The sequence below is a fragment of the Orcinus orca genome, chromosome 20 (genome assembly GCF_937001465.1).
Source record: "Orcinus orca chromosome 20, mOrcOrc1.1, whole genome shotgun sequence".
Lineage (NCBI taxonomy): Eukaryota > Metazoa > Chordata > Mammalia > Artiodactyla > Delphinidae > Orcinus > Orcinus orca.
The window spans coordinates 47,844,826-47,856,252 of record NC_064578.1 but is presented as its reverse complement, the minus strand read 5'-3'; the positions used below and the strand labels follow the sequence as shown (position 1 = coordinate 47,856,252).

Below are 11,427 nucleotides of genomic sequence, written 5' to 3'. Positions count from 1 at the left end.
CACACACCCTACACTACCCCATCAAACAACCCCAGGGACTCACAAACATGTAGAAATGAAACACACATAGCACACACACCTTGCGCACCCCATCACACCATAGAATCAGAGTCATAAAATGCCATGTAGATTAACACACACCCTCAAAACACAATCTCACAGATATGCACATCACGCACTCCATCAGAGCTGGCCTTAAACCACCTCACATAGAGAGCCATAACCACAAAATCCACAGACCCACAAACCAGTACACATCTACACTCAGCACCATAGCACAGGCCTCACACTGCCCCAGACACCACTTGAGGCTTTGTGAACACTGTTTCACGCAACATCACACAACATCACACACACTCCTCCCCAATATATCCGGGCATAAGCAAAGGCCCACAGTGCAAAATTGCCAGTGTTGCTAATTGTGAATGACAGACAAAAGGTGCACACAGACTCACACACAGCACAATAATTCACCGACACAGATCACACAACACCATCCCACACACCTCACACACTACACACATCATGTATCGCAGTGCTATCTCATACACCTCTGTTGTAGCTCCAAACACACCCCCCATGCCCACACCCACACACCACACATCCCATCTTGGTATATATCTACACACACAGATGCACAGCCAGCACCCACACCCCAGGCCTGTCACATACACACAACACCCCGTCAGCCACCCACTGGAGCCTGAGGAGTTACAGCCTCCTACCCCCACCTCTCTGCTCTATGAGGAACACTCCCAGACTCTCCCTGAGAAGGGCAGAAGGGGCAGAGAGCAGGCAAGAGCCTGTCTCTGTAGCTTTCTCAGAATGTGGGTATCCTCCCCACCTATGGGAGTGGGGATGTGGGGGACAGGCAAGGGGCACAGAGTAAGCCTGGTGTATAGCAGGTGAGAGGGGAAGGTTAAGGACCTGGTCACCGAAATGTGTGAAAGGGTGAAGGCCAGAGGGAGACACACAAACTGAGAAAGACAAGAGTCAGAGATTCAAAGCCACAGAAAGATGGGCATGGACAGGGAAACTGGGCCAGAGAGTAAAAGGGGGCAGGGAGGTGGGTTCCTTGGCTTTCCCCGGCACCCAGAGCCTCAGCCCAATCCTGTACTCTGACCCATCCCCATCCCTCCCCGCTGTCCCTTGTTGCCATGGTAATAGGGAGGCCGCATTTGCAGCAAAGGAGGCTGGGCTTGCAGACCTGGCTTGTCTCCATGGAGACTGGGGAAGGGGGGAAGCCACATCTTCTAGCCCTGGTAGTTGCCCCCCTACAACTCTGTCCCCTTCCAGAGGGAGGGAGGGAAGGAGGGAGAACCTGTCAACATATTATCTTTTCCCCCTCCACCTTGTCCTACAGGGATGGGCTTAGACCATGGGAGGGAGATTGGGGTGACAGAGAAGCCTGGGGATGTCAGGATCCCAGGAGATTCTCGGCTTTCTCTCCTCCTGCTTTCCAGCTGGACTGGGGGAGACCCCGGTCCCCCACACCACATCCCAGACACAGGCTCATGTCCCGCCCTCATGCACTCCTCAGCCTGGTGAGACTGATGACTGTGCACCGTGTTCCCAGCGCGAGGCTTTGCGGAAGTTGGGTGAGGGGGGGAGGGAAGATTTACGAAGGTCACAGGGATGGATGGGGACAAGAGAACTCGGCAAGAGAGATGGAGGGAGAGACTAAGAGAAGAAATGGACGCACAGAGTTCAGAACCAGAGAGAGGCAAATAGGAACAATAAAACAGAAACACCAACAAAGACAGAGAGATGGGCAAAGACAGAAATGAGAAAACAGGCGTAAGAGGCAGATAAACAGAATTACTTAGTGAAGATGACAGAGACACGCAGGGACATAGAAAGCCAGGCAGACACGTTGGGCACACTGGGGAGACTTAGAGATAAAGACTGGGGAGACAGAGCAGAAATGGGGGTGGGGGAGACTCAGAAATGGGGAAAGACCCCAGAGGAGATCTGCTTGGTACTGGAACAGAGAGGGAGACAGACCAGAAATGTCTGCAATCATATTCTAGTCACCTTGACAGACTGACAGTCCCGCCCAAGGGCAGAGACATTGATTAGTCTGTGAGAGATGTGGAAACGAGAGACCTTGAGACACAAGCTCATCCCCACACCTGTCTGGGCACACACACGGCAAGGGTCTGAGACACAGAAGAGGCCAGATGGAGACTGGGGGCGCTGTGTGCCAGGCGGGGTCCCCCGAAGTGTGGCCTGCCCAAACACTGAGAAGGCAGGCAGGTCCTGCAAGGGAGACAGGGCAATGCTGCGCTCCAGGACCGCCAAGCCCAGCAGGCCGGTGCTGAACGGACAGCTCCCGAGCTCTGGGCCCCCTGCCCGAGGGGCGGGGCCCAGCCTCGCTCCTTTCCCTCGCTTGCTCCCTCTCTCGGTCTAGCGTTCCTCACTGCTCGGGCCCCCTACCGTCCTCATCTAGTTTTCTACAGCTTCTTGTCTCACCTGTCTCTGTTCCACCTCAGTCTCTGCTTCTCTCAGCCCCAACTCCCCGGGTCTCTTATTAATATCCCTGTTTCCTCTGTCTCCACCTCGTCCCCTTCTCCATTCTGTCTCACCCTTCTCCCACCTCATCATGGTACGTCTCCCTGTGTCTCCCCCTTTGCCCTATTTCTCCATCTCTCTCTGAGCCCCCCCATAGTCTCTCCCCATCTCTACCCCATCTCTGTCTCTTCCCTTTCTGTCTCTCCGCCATCCTCTCCCCATCTCTTTCTTTCTCTCCACCTCTCCATCTCTCCCCCTTCCACTTGGCCTCGTTTTGGTTCTGGCTGTGTGACCTTCACTTGTCCTTTCTCAGCTGCAGTTTCCACAGAAACCTCCAGTGGGGCGGGGGAGGGCGTGGACAGAAAGCAGACCCACCCTTCTCCCCGCTCAACCAGCCGTCAGCCTACCCCGCCCCACCTCCTCCCTCCCCCCGACTGGGATTTCTCACTTGCTCTCTTGGGGGCTGGGGAGGTACGTTCTCGGCAGAAACACAGGGTCACAGTCACACAGCTGAAGGTGGGTTCACGGATGTACACACATACACACATGCACATGACTACAAAGTCATGACAAATTACCCTGGCCCAGGCACACACTTGCCACCATACGGGCCACCCAGGCACCACCACACTGAACTGTTCACTCACCCTCCCCTCCCCCAGCCCCATCTGGTTTCTGTCTATGTCTCCTTTTCCTGGTGTCTCCGCCTCTCCAGATCCCTGTATCTCTCTCCATCTGTCTCAGGGTCTCTGTCGCAGCCTCCTTCTGTCCTGAGAGAAGGTCAGTGGAGAAGGGCCAGCTGCCCGGACCTGGGCTGACCCGCTGTCTGTGGGCAGGGCGGAGAATCGAGAGAGTGCAGGAGTGACTATCCAGTCTGTGGTTCTCAGCAGACTGCCTGGAGGGGGGAGCCCAAGCCTTCAGTGCCCTCGCACCCCTAGGAAATGAGACCCGGGTATCCCCAGTTTTGGGGTTTTGTTCTTTTTTTATTCCAACGGGGACTGGGGTGTGGCAGGGGGAGGGATGGGGGCCCAACTGACCCCCTCCCTGTGGGGGTCTCATAGAAATTCCGAGGTTTCTCCCCAAAAAAAAGAGAGAAAGAGAAGAGTCGAGGGGCACCAGGGGACACCCATCTGCCCAGAGGCCTCCCACTTCTCCAGAAGTGGGGAGGGCTGCGTTAAGTCTTGGGGAGCCCGAGCAGTCCCAGGATGGGGTTCTCCCCGCGAACTGCTTTCCGCTTCCGGGAACAGCCCCTGCAGTCCTCGGCCCCTGGAGTCCTCGGTTCCTGCGCTCCTCTTGTTCGCAGTGGGGGACGGAGTGCGGGCGTCCGCGGCACCCTCTGGCGAGTCCACTAGGGGGCGCAGGCAGGTTCCGGAGCCGAGCCTCAGACTTCACCGGGAACCAAAGGCAAAATCGCGGCGTCCGGCGCGCGGGGGCACAAGTCCCGTCCCTCGCCCACCAGGGAAGCGAGGGCGGCTGGGGCCTGGGGCGAGCCCAGTCCCTGCGGTCAGTCCGGGCGCCCGCCCGGCCCCGCCCATGATCACTCGTGCTCGGCCAGCTCGCGGGGGCCGGCGGGGCCGGGCCGGGACCGGGGCGGGCTGGTGGCTTCAGCGGGGGCGCCCAGGCCACGCGGGGGCCCGCCGGCTCCGGAGGCCCGCAGCGCCTGGATGCGCCGGCACTCCTGACAGACACGCACGTGGGTGCAAGGGGTGGGGGCGGGGGGCCGGGCCCCGCCGGGCGGTCCCGGATCGTCCAGGAGGCGCTGGGGGCCCCCGTGCGCGCTGCCAGCATCCCCGCCCGCGCCGGCGGAGTAGAGCTTGCCGTTGCTGAGGCGCATCTCGCGGACGGCGCGTAGCGACAGCAGGGCCCGGCTTGGGCCTCCCGGGCGCCGGCGCCGGCGAGAACGCGACGTCTTGCGGCAGGACACCGCGTGCCGCAGCTCCTGCAGCATCTCCTGGCACACCGACACCTGGGGGCGGCGCGGGGCGCGGTGGTCACTGCCTGCGACCTCCTTGCCGCCGCCCCTCGCCGCTCCTTTCCCCTCTGGTCCTCTCAGAAACCTCCACACCCTCCTGCTCTCCCCGCCCCACCTCTGTGTTCACCTCTCTTTCTCTTTCCTGCAAGCCCTTTCACCTCCTCTCTTCCACCCTTTCCTCATTTCCCATTCTCTTCCCTCACAGTTCCCTTATTTCCCCGTGCTCTTCCTGTCTCGTCTCTCCACCTCTCAACTCCTGTCTCTCCTCCACTTCTCGCTCCAGTCTCCATTCTTCTTTGGATTTGTTCTTAAATCTGCCCTTCACCTCCGATCCACGCTCCTCTCTTCCTACTCCTTCCTCTTGCCTTTTCACTCGAAAGTTTATAACTGCTTCTAGTCCTTCCCTTGTACTCGTTCTCCATCCTCGACCACTGATTCATGCACGCATTATTGCCAGACGTATTTGCTGACCGCCTACTGTGTTCCAGGCACTGTTTCAGGCACTGGAGTTACAGCAGAGAACAAAACAGACAGAAGTTCCTGCCCTCATGGAGGTTATATTCCAGTGTGCAGAGACAAAACATAAATATGTAAATATAAGTTGTATGTTAGATGGTGATGAGTGCTTTGGAGAAAAATTAAATTGGGAAAATAGGTGGGGGTGTGGGTGGGGAGTGATGCTGAATTTTGAGATGGGTCCTTAGGGGAGACTCATTGAGAAGAGGAACTGCAAGTAGACAAACGCAGTGCAGGATGAGCTGCGTGGGGCCTGGCAGGAGGGAAGGCAGACCGTTCAGCTGGTTACAGGTGTGAGGTGCTGGAGGAATGTGGAGCAGGTCAGGGTGGCCAAGGTGCGGTGGGCAAAGGGGAGAGGGAGGAGGTGAGGTCAGGGGAGCAACGGGGGCCGGCTTGTGTAAGGCCCAGAGGCCACGGTAAGGGTTTGGCTTTTACTCTGAGCCAGACGGGAGCCACTGGAGAGTTTTAAGCATAGGACTGCTGTGCTTTCACAGGATCCCTCTGGAGCTGTGCAGAGAACAGACTGTAGGGAGGCCAAGGGCAAGAGCAGGGGGCCCACTAGGAAGCTGTTACGGTCACCAGAGATCAGATAGAGGGCGTGAGAAAGAGGGAGGAGTGAAGGGTGACTCCACATATTTTGGCCTGAGCAACTGGAATGATGGCATTGCCTAATGGGTGGGCAGGAGCTCTGTGTTGGCCACATGACGTCACACACTACCTGGTGGACATCCACGTGGAGATGTCAAGTGTGGAGCTGAATTTACAAACCGTGGGTTCAGGGAGAGGCCCCTGTAAGGGATACACATTTGAGGGTTATGGTAGGCAGCCTCCAAGATCCTGCCCCTGGGGTGTTCACACCCTTGTGTAGTCCCCTTTGCCTTTGTATGAGGTTCACTCTGTGACCAACAGAATAAGGCTAGGTCAGCTGACATTTTGGCTTCTTCCTGACTCTCTCTTGCATCACTCGCTCTGGGGAAACTCAGCTGCCACGGCGTGAGGACACTCAAGCGGCCCTATGGAGAAGTCCCTGTGTGAGGAACCGAGGCCTCCTGCCAACTGCTATGTGAATGAGTGTATTTTTATTCTCTCTATCTTAGGATGTTTTGACATCTGAAACATCTTGCTAGCCAGGGAGAGACTGCCCTCCCAGAGCTAGCCAATTGTTAGGGATAGCAAAGGGCTGGGAACCTGCCTTTCACATGAAAACCAACCAATCCTGAGTCTATACACCCCCTTTATCTGACTCTCACACATCAAGCCAATATTTCCCCTGCCCTAAATCAACCCAGGGCTGGGTACCAGACAATTAGAGACCACCCCTCTAGTCCAGAGCCTGCTGACAGTACGCACACTGCCCAGTCCTAAGCCGTTTCCTTAGCTGCCTTGCCCTTCTCATGGAAACCCCAGTAAAGGCTCTGCCCTAGGTTTCTCTCTCCCTTCTTCTGCCTCCTGACCAAATCTGGTGCTTTCCTTGTGGCCCTATGTGGCGCGGTAGGCCCCCTCCTGTCAGGTAATGTAAGTAATAATTTCTTCTTTCACTGGCATTGGCCTCTTCTGCTCAGTCACTTCCATAAATTAAAACCCCACAGGTACATTTTGAGACAGTGAGCCATCCTGGAAGTGGATCCTCCAGCCCCAGTCGAGCCTCCAGACAACAGCAGCCCCAGCCAACATCATGACCATGACCTTACCAGAGACACTGGGCAGCCAGAACCACCCAGCTAAGCTGCTCCCAGATTCCTGACCTATGGACACTGTGAACTGATAGAAGTTTGCTGTTTTAAGTTGCTAAATTGGGGGATAATTTGCTACATGGCAAAAGATAAATAATACAGGAGTCATCAGCATACAGATGGTCTTACAAACCATTTGGCTGGATGGGATCACCAAGAGAAGGGAGAAAGAGAAGAGAAGAAGTCCAAGGATCGAGCCCTAGGGCGCCCCAACAGAACAGTGCCCGAGAGGTAGGAGGAAAATGAGGCAGGAGCAGGGAAGAGAGCGTTGTGAGGTGAGAGTGATCGGCTGTGCTGAAGCCCATGGCTGCCCCATGATGATGAGGCCAGAGACTCAGGCGCTGGATTTCAGATGCGGAGGTCGCTGGTGGCAAGATTGGCTTCAGAAGAGAGGTGGGGACAGGAGCTGGATGGGAGTGTGTCCAAGAAGGAATGGGAGGACAGAAACTGGAAACAGCAGAGGGACACACCCTGTCAAGGCTACAACAGAAGGGGAGAAATGGGGTGGTGACTAGGAGGGGAAACGGGGTCCAGAGAGGGTTCCTTGAAGATGGGAGAAATGACAGCACATCTGTATGCTGCCGGGCTTGATCCAGTAGAAGGAGAAAAGCTGATGATGCCGGAGGGAAGGAGAGAACAGCTGAGGAATGTCCTTGGGAAGGCGAGAGAGGAGGAGACAGGGCGCATGCGGAGAAGCCTTAGCGAGGAGCGTGGATGTTCATCTAGAGTCACTAACGGGGCGAGTGGAGAAAGCATGAGGGTAGGTGGATGTAGAGGTGGGGCTTGGCACGCTTTCCGACTCCTCTGCTTTTCTCAGGCCAGGAGAAGCAAGGTCATGGGCTCAAAGCAAGGAGGAGAGGAGGTTGGCTGGAGGCTGGCAGAGAGAGGGAAAGGTTGGAATCGTGGAGGAGCACGGGGGCCCGCGGGGTTAGCACTGGAGTATGGCTGGGGACCACCATGCCCGCGTGTGGGCTGAGACCGGCCAGCAAGTCTGTCTTCCTGCTGTCGCATTCAGCTGCATTCTCCTTGCCCCTGTCTCTCCTCCTATTTCTTCTTGCTTTACCACCTCATTCTTTCCCCATATCCTTCTCTCTGCCCCTCCACACTCCTTCCCCTGCATCCTCATCTCTGCCTGCGCCCTCTTCCCCCTCTGTCCTTCCTCATGTTCGTGGACCCTCTCTACCGCCTTCCGTCTGCTCTCACCTCTTTTTTTTTTTTTTCGGCCGCACCGCGGCTTGTGGGATCTTAGTTTTTTCCCCCATCAGCGATCAAACCTGGGCCCTCTGCAGTGACAGCGCAGAGTCCTAACCGCTGGACCATCAGGGAGCTCCCTGCTCTCACCTCTTTATGGACCTCCTGGACCCCTGGAGTCGCTCCGATCCTCTCACGTCCCCAGCTCCGAGCCCCCCAACCCTCGCATTCTTCCAGTAACGGCTCCCAATGCCATAGTGTTCACACCCCCTGCCCCTGGGGTCCCACTTCTTCCCACACACCCTTCACCAGCCCCCTCACCTCTTCTGACTCTGCCGATCTCCGCGTGGACCATATGAATTCCATGACTGCCACGAAGACAGCAATGATGAGGCCACAGATGAGCACGACAAAAATGCCGCCGATGTTCTCCATGCCCAAACCTGGGGGTGGAGGGGGAGAGCCAGGGGTCGGGCTGCGTGGGCCAGGGGTGGCAAGGGGCCTTTGGGAAGGGCACGGCGTGCAGGGGTGGCTGACCTTTAGCTCGATGGTCCTCTTCCTTGGGGCACCGGCTCCCCTCCCACCACTTGCGCTTCAGGATCTCCAGCCGGTTGTTCTCCTGAAGCTGCAGAATGGCCAGTGTGATCTCATCCCGGAACGGGGAGCCTGGACCGGGCACACGGGGGGTGGACGGTCATCGGGACCCTGGAGCCCTGCCGGCCCAAGCCCCAGATGTTCCCTCCCCTCTGCAGCTGCTCTCCTCCCACCTCTGCAGCATCCCCAGCATCTTCCCTGTCCACCTTCAAATCTGACTACTGCTCGCCACCTCCCCTGCAACCACCCCTGGGCCAAGCCCCCACTTGTCACATTTGTCACCAGTCCCCTCTCCCTGTGCCCCCCCCACTCTCTCCCTGCCAGGCTCTTCTCAACACAGCAGCCAGAGGGACAGTTTCAGAAACACAGCCAGAGATCACGCCTCTCTGGTGCTTAAAACTCTCCAACAGCTCTGTCTGCAGCTAGAAAAAAAAATCTTCAAATGTTCAACAACATTCTGCATTCACTGGTCCCACCACCTGGGGCTCCCTTAGGACCTTTGCCTCTGCCTGGAATATTCCTTCCCTCACTTCCTCAGGACTCTGCTCACAGGGTGCCTCAGGGGCTCTTCTCTAACTCTATTTAAAATGACAGCAAGCACCCCACTCCCTGTCCATCTCTTCCCCTTATTTACTTCAGAGCAGTTGACACTGCTTGACATCACATTATAAAGCTATGTGTTTACTGTCTGTCTGCACCCCTAGTAGACGGCTGGAGGTGAGGGCTGAGCAGCTAGCTCCCCGCTGTGGCATCCCAGCACCCAGAGCAGTCCCGGCACACAGTAGGACATCAGATCTGCCAAGTGAACGAACCCCCAGCCACACCTCTCCTCTGCGTGGCCCCAACCCTGGACCACCTCTCTCCTCTCTACCCTCAGATCCTCCCCTTAAACCATCCTTGGGCCCCACACACCCCACCCATATCCTACCCTCTACTCATTTCTTCATTTACTACTATAGTTCTTCAGCATCTACCAGGTGCCAGGAACTAGGGATGCAGGCAAGTGGGGTGCTTGGTATTTACCAGGCACCTACTATGTGCCAGACCCTTGGTCCACAGAAGCGTACTTAAGTCTCACAATAATGCTGTGAGGCACGTGTTATCACCCTCATTATCTGCATGAAGCAGGTGACACTCTTGCCTGAGTCAGGGAGGAAGCTGGGATTTGAATCCAGGTTGTTGTGACTCCAGAGCCTGTCCCTCAAAGCACCAGGCTATACTGCTTCCCTGATACAGCACTGACCCTACCACAAAGCTGCTAAGATTTGGGGTAATTTGTTATGTAGTCATAGCTAAGAAATGCAGTGGTCATCAGAATATAGGTGGGTTTAAAAGCCGAAATGCCAAAATTTGGTGGCAAAATTGGTGGTGAGTTTCCAGCACCAAGCCCTGGAAAAGCATGTCCAAGTCTCCCTAGCAGATCCATCCATCATTCTTCCTCCCTCCCTCCTTCCCTCTCTCCCTCCCTTCCACCGATCCAGCAACATCCATTATGTTGCTGGACCACCTGCTCTGAGCCAGGCTGTGGGTTTGGTGCAGAGAATATGAAGTAAATAAACCCAGGTCCTCACCCTCGAGGGGCCCTCGGACCAATGGGGGAAGGCAGGGAATGCGCCTCACGGCTCACGCGCACTGACTTGTGCACAGTATCACCGGGTTCTCCCAACAGCCCTCCAGGGCTGGAGCTGATCGTTCCTAGGCCTGTTCATATGCAGGTGGAGGGTGCAGAGGCTCAGGAAGGTGGCATCACCTTCCCAAGGCCACACAGCTAGGAGGCCACACACAGCACACCCAGCCTGCTCGGGAAGGGCCTGGCCTACTCCCTGGCCTGCTCACACAGCTTGGTTTCAGCTGCCTGGAGACCCACGGCCTCCCACCCCACCCCACTGCCGCCATACCCAGCGGCATGCCGATGCCGTAGCCCTTGGTGTCGAGGAGACCCCCGATCTGGGTGAGGTTGCAGTTGAGGCGCCGGTGGTACTCATTCATGGTGGACTCGAGCAGGAAGGCATAGCGGGAGTTGAGGACACGGGCGATGCCCTCCTCTGTGCTCTTGACAAACACACTGGGCTGCTTCGACTGCATGTAGTTCCACATACGCTGGTACGTCTGGTACCGTGAATTCTGGACAGAGGGCGCATGAGGGGAAGACGGGTGAGGGTCTTTCCACTCCTGCCTTTCCCCTGAGCCCTGTCCCCTGCCCTCTAGAAAGTCTCCCTCAACCCGAGAGAGCGGGGAGACCAGAGGAGGACAGGAAGAGCCAAAGACAGAGGAGATGCACAAGACAGACAGACTGCTCAGGGCCAGATCCAAGCCAACCCCACACCCACCAGCCCAGCGAGGACCCTGAGGACCGAAGGCTTGGGAAGACGCAGCCACAGCCTGCTCTTCAACCCTTTTTCTCTCTTCCACCCCTGGGCCTCGGCTCGGCTTGACACCAGCCCTGTCTTCCAGTGTTCCCAGGCCTTATTCAGAGAAGCTGGGAGCAGGTGCTCAACCATATACACCCAGCGCCCAGCCTGCTTCAGGGAGACCTGCGTCCAAGCCAAACAGGACAGCTTACTTCCTACGGCCCCGCGGGAACCTTCTGAGGAATGCACTGCCCTACCCTGCGCTGCTGTGCACAGCGGGGATCCCGAAACCAAGCCTGGGTGGCTCCGGGGGCCCCACCTGAAAGAAGGTCATGGTGGAGCCAGCGTGGATGGTACCATACTCAATGTTGGTCTGGTCCGCCAGGTCGTCGGCCGACTCCACAGGCACCTCCATGCGCTGCACGGTGAGGAAGGCGGCCAGGTTGGCCGTGTAGGAGGAGATGATGATCAAGGTGAAGGCCCACCTGGGGGGGGGGAGGGGTGAGCTACAGGCTGGAGCCGCCACTGCCCCCCTGCCCCTGTGGCCATGCGCCCCACT

The 11,427-nt window shown here is 57.1% G+C and overlaps 1 protein-coding gene across 5 annotated transcripts in view; it reads right to left on the bottom strand.

Annotated features, from left to right (window-relative positions):
- Nucleotides 1–3,473: 3,473 nt before the first annotated feature.
- Nucleotides 3,474–11,427, bottom strand: part of GRIK5 (glutamate ionotropic receptor kainate type subunit 5) — a 57,308-nt gene continuing 49,354 nt past the window's right edge. For all 5 annotated transcript variants that reach the window (XM_049703948.1, XM_049703947.1, XM_004271228.4 and 2 more), the window contains 5 exons: nucleotides 11,188–11,353; nucleotides 10,416–10,641; nucleotides 8,461–8,589; nucleotides 8,245–8,366; nucleotides 3,474–4,477 (listed from right to left, as the gene is read on the bottom strand). In XM_049703948.1, coding sequence (XP_049559905.1) covers nucleotides 4,049–4,477; nucleotides 8,245–8,366; nucleotides 8,461–8,589; nucleotides 10,416–10,641; nucleotides 11,188–11,353 — 1,072 coding nt within the window. In that variant the 3' untranslated portion in view covers nucleotides 3,474–4,048. The remainder of the gene's footprint in view (nucleotides 4,478–8,244; nucleotides 8,367–8,460; nucleotides 8,590–10,415; nucleotides 10,642–11,187; nucleotides 11,354–11,427) is intronic.